The sequence below is a fragment of the Hyperoodon ampullatus genome (assembly GCF_949752795.1).
Source record: "Hyperoodon ampullatus genome assembly, chromosome: 15".
NCBI classification, from domain to species: Eukaryota; Metazoa; Chordata; class Mammalia; order Artiodactyla; family Ziphiidae; genus Hyperoodon; species Hyperoodon ampullatus.
The window spans coordinates 77,846,947-77,866,956 of NC_136928.1; the positions used below are offsets into that span (position 1 = coordinate 77,846,947).

At 38.8% G+C, this 20,010-nt stretch overlaps 1 protein-coding gene across 3 annotated transcripts in view; it reads left to right on the forward strand.

The window, feature by feature from the left end:
* Positions 1-20,010, forward strand: part of NBAS (NBAS subunit of NRZ tethering complex) — a gene marked incomplete at its 5' end in the record, with an annotated part of 354,840 nt that overhangs the window by 301,204 nt on the left and 33,626 nt on the right. For all 3 annotated transcript variants that reach the window (XM_079721535.1, XM_079721536.1, XM_079721537.1), the window contains one exon: positions 13,837-14,032. In XM_079721535.1, the coding sequence (XP_079577661.1) occupies positions 13,837-14,032 (196 nt within the window). The remainder of the gene's footprint in view (positions 1-13,836; positions 14,033-20,010) is intronic.

The window sequence follows — 20,010 nt, forward strand, 5'->3', positions numbered from 1 at the left end:
GGGAGTGTTCTAATTTCATTCTTTCACATGTAGCTGTCCAGTTTTCCCAGCACCACTTATTGAAGAGCCTGTCTTTTCTCCATTGTATATTCTTGCCTCCTTTATCAAAGATAAGGTGACCATAGGTGTGTAGGTTTATCTCTGGGCTTTCTATCCTGTTCCATTGATCTCTGTTTCTGTTTTTGTGCCAGTACCATACTGTCTTGATTACTGTAGCTTTGTAGTATAGTCTGAAGTCCAGGAGCCTGATTCTTCCAGCTCCGTTTTTCTTTCTCAAGATTTCTTGGGCTATTTGGGGTCTTTTGTGTTTCCATACAAATTGTGAAGTTGTTTTGTTCTAGTTCTGTGAAAAAAGCCATTGGTAGTTTGATAGGGATTGCATTGAATCTGTAGATTGCTTTGGGTAGTGGAGTCATTTTCACAATGTTGATTCTTCCAATCCAAGAACATGGTATATCTCTCCATCTATTTGTATCATCTTTAATTTCTTTCATCAGTGTCTTATAGTTTTCTGCATACAGGTCTTTTGTCTCCTTAGGTAGGTTTATTCCTAGATATTTTATTCTTTTTGTTGCAGTGGTAAATGGGAGTGTTTCCTTAATTTCCCTTTCAGATTTTTCATCATTAGTGTATAGGAATGCAAGAGATTTCTGTGCATTAATTTTGTATCCTGCTACTCTACCAAATTCATTGATTAGCTCTAGTAGTTTTCTGGTAGCATCTGTAGGATTCTCTATGTATAGTATCATGTCATCTGTAAACAGTGACAGTTTTACTTCTTCTTTTTTGATTTGGGTTCCTTTTATTTCTTTTTCTTCTCTGATTGCTGTGGCTAAACTTCCAAAACTATGTTGAATAAGAGTGGTGAGGGTGGGCAACCTTGTCTTTTTCCTGATCTTAGAGGAAATGGTTTCAGTTTTTCACCATTGAGAAAGATGTTGGCTGTGGGTTTGTCATACATGGCCTTTATTATGTCGAGGTAGGTTCCCTCTATGCCTACTTTCTAAAGAGTTTTTATCAAAAAATGGTGTTGAATTTTGTTGAAAGCTTTTTCTGCATCTACTGAGATGATCATATGGTTTTTCTCCTTCAATTTGTTAATATGGTTTATCACATTGATTGATTTGTGTATATTAAAGAATCCTTGCATTCCTGGGATAAACCCCACTTGATCATGGTGTATGATCCTTTTAATGTGCTATGTTGGGTTCTGTTTGCTAATATTTTGTTGAGGATTTTTGCATCTATGTTCACCAGTGATATTGGCCTGTAGTTTTCTTTCTTTGTGACATCTTTGTCTGGTTTTGGTATCAGGGTGATGGTGGCCTCGTAGAATGAGTTTTGGAGTGTTCCTCCCTCTTCTATGTTTTGGAAGAGTTTGAGAAGGATAGGTGTTACCTCTTCTCTAAATGTTTGATAGAATTCGCCTGTGAAGCCATCTGGTCCTGGACTTTTGTCTGTTGGAAGATTTTTAATCACAGTCTCAATTTCAGTGCTTGTGATTGGTCTGTTTATATTTTCTATTTCTTCCTGGTTCAGTGTCGGAAAGTTGTGCTTTTCTAAGAATTTGTCCACTTCTTCCAGGTTGTCCATTGTATTGGCATATAGTTGCTTGTAGTAATCTCTCATCATCCTTTGTATTTCTGCAATGTCAGTTGTTACTTCTCCTTTTTCATTTCTAATTCTATTGATTTTCTTCTCCTCCCTTTTTTTCTTGATGAGTCTGGCTAATGGGTTATCAGTTTTGTGTATCTTCTCAAAGAACCAGCTTTTAGTTTTATTGATCTTTGCTATTGTTTCCTTCATTTCTTTTTCATTTATTTTGATCTGGTATTCATGATTTCTTTCCATCTGCTAACTTTGGGTTTTTTGTTCTTCTTTCTCTAATTGCTTTAGGTGTAAGGTTATGTTGTTTATTTGAGATGCTTCTTGCCTCTTGAGGTAGGATTGTATTGTTATAAACTTCCCTCTTAGAACTACTTTTGCTGCATCCCATGGGTTTTGGGTTGTCGTGTTTTCATTGTCATTTGTTTCTAAGTATGTTTTGATTTCCTCTTTGATTTGTTCAATGATCTCTTGGTTATTTAGTAGTGTGTTGTTTAGCCTCCATGTGTTTGTATTTTTTACAGTTTTTTTCTTGCCATTGATATCTAGTCTCATAGTGTTGTGGTCAGAAAAGATAGTTGATATGATTTCAATTTTCTTAAATTTACCAAGGCTTGATTTGTGACCCAAGATATGATCTATCCTGGAGGATGTTCCATGAGCACTTGAGAAGAAAGTGTATTCTCTTGTTTTGGGATGGAATGTCCTGTAAATATCAATTAAGTCCATCTTATTTAATGTATCATTTAAAGCTTTTGTTTCCTTATTTATTTTCATTTTGGTTGATCTGTCCATTGGTGAAATTGGGGTGTTAAAGTCCCCTACTATTATTGTGCTACTGTTGATTGCCCCTTTTATGGCTGTTAGCATTCGCCTTATGTATTGAGGTGCTCCTATGTTGGGTGCATAAATATTTACAATTTTTATATCTTCTTCTTGGATTGATCCCTTGATCATTATGTAGTGTCCTTGTTTGTCTCTTGTAATAGTCTTTATTTTAAAGTCTGTTTTATCTGATATGAGAATGGCTACTCCAGCTTTCTCTTGATTTCCATTTGTATGGAATATCTTTTTCCATCCCCTCACTTTCAGTCTGTATGTGTCCCTAGGTCTGAAGTGGGTCTCTTGTAGACAGCATATATATATGGCTATTGTTCTTCTATCTATTCAGCCAGTCTATGTGTTTTGGTTGGAGCATTTAATCCATTTACATTTAAGGTAATTATCAATATGTATGTTCCAATTACTATTTTCTTAATTGTTTTGGGTTTTTTTTTAACATCTTTATTGGAGTATAATTGCTTTACAATGGTGTGTTAGTTTCTGCTTTATAACAAAGTGAATCAGCTATACATATACATGTATCCCCATGTCTCCTCCCTGTTGTTTTCATAGGTCTTTTCCTTCTCTTGTGTTTCCTGCCTAGAGAAGTTCCTTTAGCATTTGTTGTAGACCTGGTTTGGTGGTGCTGAAGTCTCTTAGCTTTTGCTTGTCTGTAAAGCTTTTGATTTCTCTGTCGAATCTGAATGAGATCCTTGCTGGGTAGAGTAATCTTGGTTGTAGGTTCTTCCCTTTCATCACTTTAAATATGTCCTGTCACTCCCTTCTGGCTTGCAGAGTTTCTGTTGAAAGATCAGCTGTTAACCTTATGGGGATTCCCTTGTATATTATTTGTTGCTTTTCCCTTGCTGCTTTTAATATCTTTTCTTTGTATTTAATTTTTGATAGTTTGATTAATATGTGTCTTGGTGTGCTTCTCCTTGCATTTATCCTGTGTGGTACTTCTCTGTGCTTCCTGGACTTGATTGACTATTTCCTTTCCCATGTTAGGGAAGTTTTCAATTATAATTTCTTCAAATATTTTCTCAGAACCTTTCTTTTTCTCTTCTTCTTCTGGGACCCCTATAATTCGAATGTTGGTACGTTTAATGTTGTCCCAGAGGTCTCTGAGATTGTCCTCAATTCTTTTCATTCTCTTTTCTTTATTCTGCTCTGAAGTAGTTATTTCCACTATTTTATCTTCCAGGTCACTTATCCGTTCTCCTGCCTCAGTTTTTCTGCTACTGATTTCTTCTAGAGAATTTTTAATTTCCTTCATTGTGTTGGTTATCATTGCTTGTTTCCTCTTTAGTTCTTCTAGGTCCTTGTTAAACGTTTCTTGTATTTTCTCCATTCTATTTCCAAGATTTTGGATCATCTTTACTATCGTTACTCTGAATTCTTTTTCAGGTAGACTGCCTATTTCCTCTTCATTTGTTTGGTCTGGTGGGTTTTTACCTTGCTCCTTCATCTGCTGTGTGTTTTTCTGTCTTCTCATTTTGCTTATCTTACTGTGTTTGGGGTCTCCTTTCTGCAGGCTGCAGGTTCATTAGTTTCCATTGGTTTTGGTGTCTGCCCCCAGTGGGTGAGGTTGGTTCAGTGGCTTTTGTAGACTTCCTGGTGGAAGGGACTGGTGCCTGTGTTCTGATGGGTAGGGCTGGATCTTATCTTTCTGGTGAGCAGGACCGCATCTGGTGGTGTGTTTGTGGTGTCTGTGACCTTATTATGATTTTAGGCAGCCTCTCTACTAATGGATGGGGTTGTGTTCCTGTCTTGCTAGTTGTTTGGCATAGGGTGTCCAGCACTGGGGCTTGCTGGCCGTTGAGTGGAGCTGGGTCTTAGTGTTGAGATGGAGATCTCTGGGAGATTTCCCCCGTTTGATATTACGTGGGGCCGGGTGGTCTCTGGTGGTCCATTGTCCTGAATTTGGCTCTCCCACCTCAGACGCTGAGGCCTGACACCGGCTGGAGCACCAAGACCCTGTCAGCCACCTGACAAAATTTCCCCCACGGATCACAAACTTCATATATACCACATGTCTTCTAATACAGCTGCTGGACTGGTCTTTTTCCACCACTAGATCAGCATCCTGCTTCTTCAGAAAAGTGTGCTGCACTCAGACTCCGGAGCTCATTCACATGGTTCTCTCCCCACCCTCCTGCGGCGCTGCCGAAGCTGCTCTTTCCTGGTGGGCCCGGGAGCCAGTTGGCCTTCTGAGAGTGCCCTCAGGGCGGCGCCTGTACTCTGACATGTTGACTTCCAAATGGAAAAATCCTTTCTTTGTGTGAATAAAGGTGGCCCTCGAGGTCCAGGTTTCATGGAACTGGCCCGCGGTCCCCAGGACGGTCACGGCTTTGGCCGGTGGGGCCCCTCCAGAGCCGGCAGCTTCAGTGAGGCCGCCCTCCCCTGGGGCTCCAGGGCAGCTCCGTGGCAGTGGAGGGGAGAGACCCCAAGCCAGGAGTTCCAGCTCTGCTGAAACGCAGGCTCCATTCTGTGAAAAACCTTTAAAAAAAAAAAAAATTTATCTTATTGAAGTTTAATTAATTTACAATGTTGTGTTTCTGGTGTATAGCAAAGTGATTCAGTTATATATATATATATTCTTTTTCATATTCTTTTCCATTGTGGTTTATTACAGGATATTAAATATAGTTCCCTGTGCTCTACAGTAGGACCTTGTTGTTTATCCATTCTCTATATAGTTGTTTGCGTCTGCTAATCCCAAACTCCCCATCCATCCCTCCCCCACCCCACTCCCACGTGGGAACCACTAGTCTGTCCTCTATGTCTGTGAGTCTGTTTCTGACAAAAGCCTTTTATAACTTCTGCAATTAAAGATGAGAGTATGATAATTAGTCAGAGGCTAGTGCCTATTTATTTTATGAGCATGTATGTTTTCTCCCATTATGGATGTACCTCAGGGATATTGAGAGTTTGGTTCCAGACCACCACAATAAAGTGAATATCACAATAAAGCAAGTCACACAAATTTTTTTTGGTTTTCAGTGTATATAAAAGTTATGTTTATACTGTACTGTTGTCTAGTACAAAAGCATTATGTCTAAAAAAAATTCTGCATACCTTAATTAAAAAATACTTTATTGGGCTTCCCTGGTGGCGCAGTGGTTGAGAGTCCGCCTGCCGATGCAGGGGACACGGGTTCGTGCCCCGGTCTGGGAAGATCCCACATGCCGCGGAGCGGCTGGGCCCGTGAGCCATGGCCACTGAGCCTGCGCCTCCGGAGCCTGTGCTCCGCAACGGGAGAGGCCACAACAGTGAGAGGCCCGCATAATGCAAAAAAAAAAAAAAATGCTTTATTGCTAAAAAATGCCAAAACAATTACAGTAGGAACATCAAAGATGTTCACAGATGATCACAGATCACCATAACAAATATAATAATAATGAAAAAGTTTCAAATATTGTGAGAATTACCAAAATGTGTTACAGAGACATGAATTGAGCAAATGCTTTTGGAAAAGTGGCATCAGTAGACTTGCTCAATGCAAGGTGGCCACCAATTTGTTAAAAAAAAAAGACACTGTCTAAAGTGCAGTAAAGTGAAGTGTAATAAGGTGAGGTGTGCCTGTAACATCATATGTTGAGAGTATATTTTAAATTTCTAGTTTGTGTTAAGGATTAGTCTATTAGTTTGCCTAGGGAAAAAATGTTTCAAAAAATTCAACAGCTAAAATTATAATATTCTAAAATAATATACCCATTAAACCAGGAACTAAGAAAATACCTTGATGTGGTTTAAAAACAAAAATCTAATGAACATCCGTTACTTATTCTTATTTAACAACTCACTCAGTCCTCAGAACCACCCTATCATATTACTATTACTGTCATCTCCATTTTACAGATGGGGAAATGAAGGTCAGACAGGTTTTGTAGGTTGTCTGGGGTCGCCCAGATGAAGACATGTTGTGAATTTCTCTTACCGTATCTCATCTTTTCCTGACATTAAAGAGCCTGCAATGGACTGTTAAGGTAGTGCTTCTCAAACGTCATTCTGCTTAGGAATTGCCCAGGGATCTTATTACAATACAAATTTTACTTGGGTAGATGTAGGTAGCGCCTGAGATTCTGCGTTTCCAACCAGCTCCCAAGTGCCCCTTAGTCCATGGACTGAACTTTGCAAGGTCTTAAGGCATTACTTTCCTCCATTTTCTCACCGCTTCCACCTCCTTCTCTCTGCCTTGGCCTTATTTCCTTTTCTACTCCCTGCCTTCATATACCTTTAAAAAATTTCCTAACAGAAATGACCCACACGTGTGAACCAGTATATTAATGATTCTCAAAAGGATGTACAGAAATAAATCCACTCAGAAAACAGATAATTAATGAGGAATTCCTCTGTGCACCATTCGAAGAGGGAGAAAGATTTCCTTCAAAACTATTAAGTATTTTAGGAGTCTTTGTTTGTTTGTTTAAATTGCTGCTTAATCACAGTAGCAGCTTCAGCTGTCTTAAAGCTTCGTGTATATTGAACAGTGTCAGATCATTCAGGCTTCATTGAGCTCTTTGAAGTTACCTAGGGACTTCACATTATTTTTGAAGCACACAGAAGACCCCGCCCCCCACCAAAAAAAAAAAAAAGAAAAGATAAAGAACAAATTGAACAAATTGAACACTAGAATTGAATTGAACACCCACTAGAACAAATTGAATCCAGTTTCTTCTTACTCTTCCCACTCTGTGAGGCAAAGTGAATCATCAGGTGATCTCCAAGTACCCCCAGTGCATGAGCCCTCTGTTCTGTGATATGAACCCTGCTGAAAGCCATGGTCGCTGACCAGGAGGGTGGATCCACTCTACCATTGCAGTGTTCCTTGGGGCCACCTAAGGCGATATTTATTACTTCACAGCTGCCGTTTCTGCCACATTACAGTGAGATGTGTCCATGTTTCTATTGATGAATGAACCTCAAGAAGATCTTCTGATTGGTGTACATTTGAGAGCAGCCACAAAGACGTTGTTAGTATTTATTTACCAAAAGTTAAGATTTGAGATTGGAATTCTGCACACACCAAAATTATTCCTTTGTAGGAATTTGTCTTTTAATATAACTTGATTATGATAATTATTTGAAAAAAATCACACTTTTTATACTACTGCAATGCCATTAACACGTTATGCATTCATTTGTTTTCAGTTCCCTTTTACTCTTTGTCAGGTGCCCCAGTTGTTTCACGGGAGCTGATGAATAGAGGACATGGTCCTGGGAAATGTCTGCTCCACCCAGTTCCATGTGTAGTGAGGAAAGTGTGTGCAGTGTGTGGATCGGTTCCTTCACTGAGTTCAGGGACCTACCCAGAATATGAGCACTTACGTCTCTCACTGTTCGCTCACTCACATTTACTTGCTTTCCACCCCGGGCCCACCCACCTGCCTGTCCTTCTCTCTCTGTCTAGCCTAGCATGTTACAGATCAGTTTGCAAACTCATTTCCTACTGAGGCCAGGCAGGTAATGGAAATGAGCAAGGTGGACGGGGCTTAAGGGAAGGTAGGAAGTGTGAAGGCTGAGGGGTACTTGAGAGCTCAGGAGGCCTTATCTAAGGGAAGCAGCTGCCAGTGAGCCCTTATCTTCCAGCATTTAAAGGGGAGCTACGTTGTTAAGAGAGTGGAGCCTAAGAGATCTCATCACAAGAATAAAAACATTTTTTTCTTTTTCCTTTTTTATCTATATGAGATGATGGATTTTCACTAAACTTACTATGGTGATCTTCACAATATATGTAAGTCAAATCATCATGCTGTACACCTTAAACTTATACAGTGCTGTATGTCAATTATATCTCAATAAAGCGGGAGAAAAAAAGAAGAGCTGGTAAATCTTCATTGTGTAAAATTTTTAAATTTTGAAACATTGGTATATACCGTGTAAGCCAGTACAAAACGCTGGCTACTGGTTTATAACTTCAATCTACAAGATTGGACAAAGCGACCTTCTGTTCCCTTCAGGCATTCCAATTCTATGACATCTATATTTACAAGAAATCACAAAGGTCTATGTTTGTCTTGTTTGAATGCAGTCTTTCCTTCTCCCATTCTCAAATAAGAACAATAATTTTATTTTGTGTAGTGCATCATGATATATAAAGTGCTTTTCATATTTACTGTCTCTTTTAATAGACCATAATCATTTAAGTTCAAGGTTGGGTTATCTTCATACGTTTATGCCATGCAGAATCTGCAAACTCTTATACAAAGGATCAGCTTATTAATATTCTCAGAATCTGTCTTTTTTCTTTGATTCAATAATTGCCTTTGTTTAGTTGGCATTTCTTTTCCGTTCCTTTGCAGTTTTGTGAATATCCTCTTATACTACCTTACTTACCTAGTAGAACATCATATTCTCAAGTTAGTCATTCAGTGAACCTAGTTCTGTTGTCATTGTCGCTGCTGCTGTTCTTTTCTGTTAATAAAACTACTCGTATATTTCAGAAGACTACTTATCTTTTGGGCCAAAACTGATTGTGTGAATGTGTGTGTGTTTCCTTTAGTAGTTAATTTAAAAAAAAAAAAAATAGTGTACTGAATTACCCTGTGTAGTACAATAACCCCGCCCCCCCCACCACAGAAATCCTCATTATAGGGAAAGAGGTAGAAGCAAATGTCTGTGTATTTGCAATGAAACTGAGATATTTTTCTCTATTACCTATTTTATATCTTTTTTAAATCATTTGTATATCTCTTGTATAATAAGGTAAAAACGTTTTGAAATCATATTCTCTTTTTATTCCTAAGCTCATTAAACCCTCTCCTTGCCTCCATAAAATGCTATAAAAATGGAATCATTTTCCTTCCCATTCTGTTTTTTTTTTTTCTTTTTACACTGTAAAAGTCGTAATTGGGGGCTTCCCTGGTGGCGCAGTGGTTAAGAATCCGCCTGCCAATTCAGGAGACACAGGCTCGAGCCCTGGTATGGGAAGATCCCACATGCCGCGGAGCAACTAAGCCCGTGCGCCACAACTGCTGAGCCTGCGTGCCACAGATACTGAAACCCGTGAGCCTAGAGCCCATGCTCTGAAACAACAGAAACCACCGCAATGAGAAGCCTGCACACCGCAGCCAAGAGTAACCCCTGCTCACCGCAAGTAGAGAAAGCCCACACGCAGCAACAAAGACCCAACGCAGCCAAAAATAGATAAATACATTTATTAAAAAAATAGGGCTTCCCTGGTGGCGCAGTGGTTGAGAGTCCGCCTGCTGATGCAGGGGACACGGGTTCGTGCCCCGGTTCGGGAAGATCCCACATGCCGCGGAGCGGCTGGGCCCGTGAGCCATGGCCGCTGAGCCTGCGCGTCCGGAGCCTGTGTTCCGCAGCGGGAGGGGCTACAACAGTTACAGGCCTGCGTAATGCAAAAATAAAAAAAAAAGTCACAACTGGTTATTTTTTACCCACCTGCTTATCTTGAAAAATTTCAAACCCACAGAAAAGTTGCAAAGATTGAAAAGTAATGACTATATTCTCTTCCCCTTGATTCACCAATTGTTAACATTCTATCACAATTCTAACATTCTGTTTTTCTTTCTCTGCCTCTGTATATGTGTGTGTGTGTGTTTGCCGAATCATAAGAAAGACTACGAATTTTAAAAACTCAAATTGAAATTAAAATGTAAACTATTTTGCAGCTAAAAACTTTAGGAGATACTCTCTAGTCGATGTCCTGGACAGCTTTTCCTACAGAGCTGCCTTTCATTTCTGTGCAGTCTTATTGAGCACAAATGTTCACAGTATATAGCCAAGCTCATCTATAGCATAGTGCTTCTAGAACACAATGTTTCTGTTTTAGGAATGAGTTTTCGTAATTTTATTATGTGTTTGAACTATCAACCAAAACTTAGAGCGGTTTTTTCCAAAATGTCCAATGTTATCAACTGCACAGCAAGTTGTTAGGTAAAAGGAATCTAAATCTAATGACTTGGAAAACGCTATGATAATAATCTCTCTGTATCACATCAGTACCAGAGTAATTTTAATCTACTGCCACAGTGTTCGGGAATTTGCCCCCATTTGGTTCAGTAGCATTGCATAGTGATTGACAAGGCAGTAACATAGTCCAAGTTCAAATATTGGCTCCACGACTTACTGTGTGACTGTGGACAAGTTATTAAACGTCTCTTTGGTTGCTTCCTGATCTGCAAACTGGAGATGATAACAGAATACATGAAAAAGATAGTGACGGTGGAGTGACGTAATTCATGGCACATAGTAAGCTTTCATAGTTACTATTATTAACAGTTTTCATTCTTGTTCACTGTATGCAGATCTTGCATTATTTTTGTAACTTCCATCTGGTCTTCATGACTCCAGCTTCTTCCCATTTTAGCTCTTCCTACCTGCTCCCCTCTTGGCACTTGAGTGACAGGGTCAAAAATACCAGCTTCTTATTGTGTGAAATTGGCTTGGACTCAAAGCCCAAAATGTACTTTAATCTTCTTTTCTCTTGAGTTACACTTAATCTGACCAGGGTAGGCCTCACCAAAAGGGCCTGAGCGTGCCCCGGCCTGCACACCTCTCTAAGCACTAACATGACTGTGATATTTCACTGCTCAGAAGCCCTCCATCATTCCCATTCCACACCAGGTAAGACCAATGTCCTCAGTAATCATTGCTGCCACTAACTGAAGTTCTTCGTTATGTGCCAGATAATGTATTATGTGCTTTCATTTTATGTATTTCATTCTCAACCACTCCACGAGTAAGGGGTTATTATCTATCTCCAATTTACAAATAAGACACTGAGGCTCAGAACCGTTCAGTGACTTCTTGGTCAGTGGAGTGCTGTCAGGAAGTGGTCATTCTGGGAAGTGAATCTGGGCTGACGCCTGCAAAGCCTGTGCTTTCAGAGCTTGAAGGTGCGCCACCTTTTCAGCCTGTGTGCGAGCTCCTGGTTATCCAGGTCAGGAGACCTGTCCTCGCTTTACTCTCTCCTCTGATGGACCCCCAGCCATCTGTGCTTTTATTGCTCCCTGAACATGCTATGTCCTCTGAAATCTTGGACTTTTTTTCCCCTTGCTCTTCTCTTTATCTGGATTATATTTTCCCACCTTTTCACTTATGTGCCTTCCATTTGCCCTTTGTGATCCGGTTCAGAGGCCACATCCTCTGTGAAGCGTTCCCTGATTTTACTCACTCTTTCTTCAAAACAATTGTTCACATTTATATTATGTTAATATTTAGAGAATAGTCATTTGTGAAGTCTTTCTGTTTCATTGTATTATTAATTCTTTGAAGGCACAGATCATATAATTGTTCATCCCTGATCATCCAGTACAAACTAGTACTCTGTTGACGCTGATAATAAAATGATGATGATTATTCGGATGATGTTTATTAAATCCTTCCTCTGTGCCGCATACAATTCTGGGTACTTTATATAAGTTATCTTGGTTGCAAAAACTCCAACAGACACACTTTCAGGACCTTTGTCTACTTAACTGTAAAACGGGAATGATGACATTCATGATTTTTATTGAGAGTTGTTAGGAAAAGGTTCATAGGTCCATCAAATTCCAAAATAATACTCTTTGCACTACACAATACTGTCTGTTTGCTTTGCAAGTAGTAGATATCCAGGAAATATTTATAGCATTCTGCTTCTTTTGCACCCCAGTTTTGATTTCTTATACATATTAAGAGCGGCACTCATAGGTAAAACTAACAAATGTCTTTGTAAATTTAGGAAATGCTTGAACCAATTGTCCACGGCATTTTGTAATATATTTTATTCCTAAATACAAATAACGAACTTTGTTTTTTTTTAATTTAAATTGTCCTGAAATTGTATTGGCAAGTATATTCTAGAATGCACACTGAGAGAAATACTCAGTGGTATTGTAGAATTTTATTCTCAGAAGTTTTAAAAAAATTTTTATGTGGTCTTGTTAGTTCATGGAATTTGGAACTTGATGTAGGTGATTTATTGGTGAAAGCCTAAGGATATGGTTATAAAAGAATCTATATAATTCAGTGCTTTAGCCTGGATCTCTAGGGCCTTGTGGAAGTGAGGCTTCTGTATGAGTGACCTCTTAACAGTCATCGATAGTAGTAATTCATCGACATCATCATCAAATACGTTGTTTTCCTAAGATGGTCCATTTGGGATTATAAGTGAAAAGATTCTAGTACTGGACAGAAAGTTGTACAAATGTCCCCTTCGACAAATCCTTTTAGACTTCCCAGTTCTTTAATAATCACACATTCATATTTTATTTTTAAGGTAGTATCACATTTGATACTCTAACCCCTTATTTAAATTCTATCACAGAAAAATAGTAGAAAGAACATGGACTTTGGGGTCATACTGCACTAGTATAGTTGTTGTGGGCATACACTATCTCTTCCATGAAGCCTGTTTCCTCATCTATAAAATGGAATTTACATGTACAGCATGATGACTATAGTTAACAATATATTATATTTTTGGAAATTACTAAGAGAGATCTTAAAAGTTCTCATCTCAAGAAAAAAAAGTTTGTAACTATATCAGATGATGGATGTTAACTGAACTTACTGTGGTAATTATTTTGCAGTATATACATAAATCATGACGTTGTACACCTTAAACTAATACAATGTTATATGCCAATTATATCTCAATAAAACTGAAAAAATTTTCAATAAAATATTTACAAAGTAAATATATTTACTTTGTATAGTTATTGTCAACTAGTAATAGTTTATATAAAATTACTGAATGATGCCTGGCACTAGTAGTATCATTAGTAGAAATAAACCATACTTTTTTCTTTTTCTTTGAATTCAAAGTTATTAACTAGTTGATGAGATAAGCCATTCATGAAAATTGTATTACAAGAGTTATTTTGTTTGCCAAGACTAAAATAATAATATTTCAATCAAAGATTTTTTCCAGATGCCTACCTGGTTATCCAAGACTCTAGCACCCTCCTATGTGAACTATTAACAATAGAAACAGTTATCACTCTAAAGCAGTGTTCTAATGAAAACTGTTTGATTTGAAAATCTTTAATTTTACCTATTGGGCTAGTTGTCAATTCAATTCAATTAAAAGAGAGTCTTTTAAGCCCTGGGAACTGGATGGGCACTGGGCAATCATCTTCATAGAACTTTGAAATAAGCCATGCTTCTTAATAAACTTTGCTTAAGAAATGGAGTAGCTAAGAACATATTGATTATTTTTATCTGCTTTCTGTAACTCATTTGAATATGATACTGTTTAAAAATCACATGCATTTTACATAGTTTTTAAACACCTAATGTGGTTTGCTTTAAGCCATTTAAAACCTACATTTTTCCTCACAGTAGGAAAAAAAATAAAGTCACCCAACAAACAGTTGTTTAGATCAGTCACCACATTTGATTACTGGAATTAGAAACTACTAAGTTTTTTTCTTTTTAATCTAACCCTTGATTTTGCAGAGAAGAGCTGGTGTCCTCTGAGGACCTGCTGGAGTGGCTGCGGCCTTTCTGTGCTGATGACGCCTGGCCCGTGAGGCCCCGCATTCAAGTGCTGCAGATTCTGGGACAGTCATTTCACCTGACCGAGGAGGATGGCAAGCTCCTTGTGTTCTTTAGAACAGAGGCCATCATCAAAGCCACTTGGCCCCAGAGACAGGTAAGGGAGTATCTGACTGCTCATTTCTTGATTACTTTAAACCACCTTCAGGTGAACAATCAGCTTGCTAATGCAAACTTCCCAGTGTGTTCATCAGTCCAACTATGTAGTAGTTAAATATGTGCAATAGATTTTGTTTTTATTTTTCCATATGTTTGAATATGCATAGTAGATGATGCCTCAGTCACCTAACATGTGTATCTAATTTTTCTCTTCATAGGGTACAGTCAGGATTTTTCATAGTATCAGTTAATTATGGCAGCTCACCCTTTCCCTGGAGAAATGCAGATCTAAGTGGAAATTCAGTGTGCAGTATAGCTATTTCATTTCTTTTATGCTCTGCCCAGGCACTAAAATGCCCTCCCTTCTCTTCTGTATGCACACAGACAAAATGCAGCAGACACACGGGATCTTGGTTCCTCCATATCATTCTTCAGGGCTCACTCAGTCCATCACCTCTCTGGACCCTTCCCTGACCATTTCAAACTTAATTAATTGAACCTTGAGGTCCACACATTTGATCTATTATTATTATTATTACTGCTGTTACTACTACTACTAAAAGTTTTCTCTCCCCACTACCTGAAAACTGAGAAACCCTGGAGGATATACCTGTCATTTTTCAAATCGCTCTAAGTATGCTGTGCACACATTCAGAGCTTAAATGCTTGTTGATTGAGTAAGTGGAAATGCCAATTCCTAAATCAAAGAAATACGGTGGCTGTTGAATCTTGGCTTAGATTCTAAACTGATGCGTCCTGAAAGCATAGGACCTAAGAGTCAGCACTTAATCAAGTGCTTTAGCTTGCAGAGTAGACTACAGGCCAATATATGTTAGAAAATAAGACTTCCTAGGTTAATCTGGTCTGCAAAAGAGTTTCCTGGAAGTCTGATTCCAACTCAATTTACCTTCTAATTTTAAAGCTTTGCTTTATAATTTCTGTTTGTTTCCTTATTATTTCATTTAAAGAACAATGAACTTCTTTTTTTAAAAGAACCAAATATTAAGGATATCGCGAGACTCCTCTCAGAGCATCTTTAGAATTACCTCATATATTCTTATTTCCCTCTGTGAGAGAAACAGGTAAATACTGTTATCTATTCTTCAGAGTTAGGGAATTTGAGATTCACACAAGATGGACTTATCAAAGGTTCTCTAATCTTGCCAAATTGCTGAAATGGATTGTATTAAAAGTCACTAATGGGCTACCCTGGTGGCGCAGTGGTTGAGAGTCCGCCTGCCGATGCAGGTGACACGGGTTCGTGCCCCGGTCCGGGAAGATCCCACGTGCCGCGGAGCGGCTGGGCCCGTGAGCCATGGCTGCTGAGCCTGTGCATCCGGAGCCTGTGCTCCACAATGAGAGAGGCCACAACAGTGAGAGGCCTGCGTACCGCAAAAAAAAAAAAAAAAAAAAAAAAAGTCACTAATATCTGAATAATACTCTGTGAAGCATCATGACCATATCACATTATTTAGTCTCAGCATTTTGCTTTGAATTGCATCAAGAGACCACTAACAGGCTTTTTCAAGAGCAGTCGGTGAACACTAATGCAATGTGCTATGACATATACTCCAGGCCCCTGGCATAGTGAATGCTCGAGGTGTGCTTGCTTTCAGCAGACCCGAAGGTTCCCAAAGCATCTCGGAGGTAAGCTCCAAACTAGATCACGTTATTTTTGCCGTGTGGAACCTTAAGTTCTGACTCATCCTGAAACAAATGAACGCTCTGACTTTTCTGGACTTTTCTGACAGAACCTCCATTTCTCACGTTCTCAGCCCTTTTCAGTTGCATCTTCCTTGATGCCTCTGTCCTGGCAGGACGAGGAGGCCGGCTTCTGTGGTTGGAGCCTCACTTCATGTCAGATCTGTGCACCGGAAATGTCATGAAGCAACGTGGAAACTGGGAAAAGAGGAAAATATCCATCTTAGCTGTTGTGTTGAAACATTAGAACATACACTTTGATATTTGGGTCTAAATGCTTCAGAAATAATATAAGTATAACCACTATTTCTTCTTTTAAGTTTTCCTTGATGTTCCAGTTACTCAGAGAACAAGTTGCAGCTTTTCGATAGCTTCAATGACTTCTGGCTATTTCTGAGATTTTAATTTCATCTTAGCTGAACTTTTTCCAAAGACAGTATTTAAGGGAGCTTAGCTTTGTTAAGACTCCTTTCCCATGCACTTTTCTAAGCTGACTTGACTTTAATTTCACTGAATACACACTGTTGTCTCTCATTTGCAAAGTCTGCATGTTGCTTCTCGTTTCACCACTGTTTCCTCTGGTGCTGTGAGCTTTTCAGGCCCTCAACAAACATCTCTCCAGGGTGTCTCTTGACTTTAGTAAAAGTCATCCATGTCTCCTTCGCTTTTTACATTTTCTACCTCCTCTTACTTTCCCTCTGTATAAGAATAATTTCCTGGTCCTTGGAAGCTAATGATCTGAGTTTCTTAAAGTATTTGGTAGTAGAAATAAGGAAACTACCATACATTTAGGTCTTTAACCCATTTTGAGTTTATTTTTGTATAAGTTGTGAGAAAATGTTCTAATTTCATTTTTTTACATGTGGCTGGTAAGGATGTGGAGAAAAGAGAACCCTAGCACACTGTTGGTGGGTGTGTAAATTGGGGCAGCCACTATAGAAAACAGTATGGGGGTTCCTCAAAAAATTAAAAATAGAACTACCATATGATCCTGCAGTTCCACTCCCGGGTATATATCCAAAAAGAATGAATATACTAATTCGAAAAGGTACATGCATGTCAGTGTCCAAAACAGCACTAATTACAATAACCAAGATATGGAAGTAACCTAAGTGTCTGTCAACAGTTGAATGGATAAAGAAAATATGAGATATATAGATATACAGATATATATCTCCAGTGGCATATTACTAGGCCATACAAAAGAATGATATCTTGCCATTTACAGCATCACAGATGGATCTGGAGGGCATTATGCTTAGTGAAACATTAGGTTGGCCAAAAAGGTTGAATTTTGGCCTTTTTCCGCAAGATGTAACAAAAAACCTGAACGAGCTTTTTGGCCAACCCAGTAAGTCAGAGAATGACAAACAGTGTATGTTGTCACTTTTGTGTGAAATCTAAAAAATAAAACAAATGGATATTACAAAACAGAAATGGACTCCTCGGTACAGAGAACAAACTAATGGCTGCCAGAGGGGAGAGAGGTAGGGAGAGGGCAAGATAAGTGAAGAGGATTAAGAGGTACAAGCTATTAGGTATAAAACAAGTAAGTTACAGGGATGTAATGTACAGCACAGGGAATATAGCCAATATTTTATAATAACTGTATATGGAGTATAATCTATAAAAATAGCAAATCATTATGTCATACGCTTCAAACTAATACAACACTGCAAGTCAACTATGCTTCAATTAAAAAAAAAACTACCATAGTGGCTTAATTATGTTATTCGTTTGTAGACTTCTTCAAAATAAATTAAATCACTGAGTGTCTCCTCCTCCTCCTCCTTTAAAAGTTAAGTATTCTATGTCAGCCTCGCATTGCTTATTCAAATCTATTTTGGAGGGCAAGTGAATTTTGGTAGGGGAACGCTGCCTTATAAAATAGCTGTTTGCTATTTAGAAAATGAATGCAAAAAAATTGTAGCATCAGAATGTAAGTAGTAACAACCTCTGGAATGCTGTAGAACTATGCCCGTAGTTTAAATTTGAGGTAGTCTCCATTACTGTTTAAAAAAAACTGTGTTACCTCTCACTAGACCAGTAGAAAGGTTGGGGCGCTGGTGGGCAAATCATATGCATGTGTCTCCATACTCCCTCCACTGTTGTTTATGATCTTGGAGAAGATTCTTAAACTGTGAGCCTTGGCTGCTTGGTATGTAAAATGGAGCCTTGAACCAGAGGAGACAGAGGATGGTTTGCTCACCTCTGTCATTTCTTCGACACACATTAAACTGTCGTCTTCATCTCCATTCCATATCCCAAACACCTAGAAGACCCCAGAGTGCTGATTGCACAGGCTCTCATTTTCTTAATTTCTCCCTATCTCCTTCTCCATCCTCAAAGGTAATATTAAGGATAGAGACAGAGTCTTACAGTGTAAAGATAAGAATAGGTAATGACATTTCAATGTTCAATTACCAGAAAATGTGGGACTGCTACCTTCACTGAGGCTGGTAATCCTCTTAGGCAGACTTTGCATACATCAAACAGGGACTTAATATTTAATTATCCTCAAGGTGCCCAAAGTAGTGATCCCACAAATCAATGTGTTGCTGGGAAACCAGCCAGCCCCTGCACAATTAAACACAGAGTCTGTGGAGCCTGCTACCTCACTGGTTCTCAAAGAGACAGCGATTTCTAGTTTTCTAATGATTAGTTAACAGAATTAAACATTCAGGGGCCCTCATTTTTCAACAGCTTGAAAGGCCTTCGTTTCCATCCCAGAAATGTGCCCCAGCTTGGCGAGCAGCAGGGAGACAGAGGGAAGGGAGGGAGGACGGTAGAGGGGGAGGGGAATGAATGTAATGTGTTCATTCCCTTAGTACAGTTTACCTGAGTTTTTCAGGTTTTGTAATTTCCTAGTTAACTGGCACATGAAAACTGTGGGTCAAAATACTGATGTTTCCTTAAAAAATTTCATACCCCATCACCTCAATTTTTTTTTTGTTTTTATGTAAAAAAGAGCATGTGGCTTTGAGTTTCATTTCACTTTGTAAAATTTCAGTCTGTCTGAATTTGTGGTTGTACGTGCTCAACAGAAAGAATTAGTTTAAGACAACTTCTAACCTCATTACAAATTCATGTATACATGGAAGGATACATCAGCCCTTCTCGACAGAGGCCAGCTTGGCTTCATGTGCCAAAACATCAACAAAATACTCACTTCCTTGTCAGACAGAGCTCTGACAAAGATCAGTAGGAAAAGTTAAGTGTGCAAAGCTATATTTAGTTCCTTACAGAAGAATTACTGTTACCTTAAATGTCTTCAAAGCTAAGACTCATTGCCATAAATGATTTTCTTAAATATAGGATAATATTTGATGTTAAAAATATGTGTTCACACGAATACTTCTCTAATAGCCATGAGATCACAAATTCCAAGACACGTTCAGAAGCATCCTTGTTCAGTAGTCACATTTTATAGAGAGGGATGTGGATGTCCAAAAAGGAAGAAGTTACATCCTCGGATTTTAGCATAAATGTCACCATTTCCAAAATGACTACATCCACCCAGTCCCAGCCTATTTTATGAGCATTTTTCTCTTCTAATCACTTACCCCTGTCTGCTAACTTCTTCCCCTCTATCTGTCTGTCTATTTATTATGTGATGTCTTTCTTCTTCCATTAGAATATAAATTCCATGAGAACAGGGGTCTTACAGACACTCAGTAAGTATTTGTTGAATAAATGAATATTAAATCTTAAAAAACATGTTCAAGGTCACCTTGAAAGTGGCAAGGCCGAGACTCCTGACATTCAGCCCGACGCTCTTGCCGTGAATGATGATTAGACCATGCTGCTTCCCCCTTACATGCAAATAAAATGATTTGCCTGGAATAATGCAACTGTTTCCTTAGAGAGTGGCCTGGTGCTTTTAGATTGATACTGTTTTGTATTAACTTGCCGTATTTTGCCGATGGTGATTTCTGACCAGCTAGTTGCTCCTCATGTGCAAGCAAACAAATCACAAGCACGTTTGTCCAAATATGAGCAAGAAATCAATGTGCCTTTTTTCCTAAAATGATTAAAGTTAAGTGAGCATCTGTATTACTGGGTTCTGCAAATGTTTGGAGACCTTGAGAAGGTCCTTCCTTATGAATAATGGGTTCTTCCTTTAAAGATTTCACCCTCTTGTCAGTGACATCGCTGGGGGAGGATAAGGAGACTGTGGAAGGTGTCTGTCCTAAGTGCACATCACTGCACTTCATCTTGAAAACAGCCTTGCAAAGTAGTTACCATGCGCTGTGTTTTAGATGAGGTCACATGACC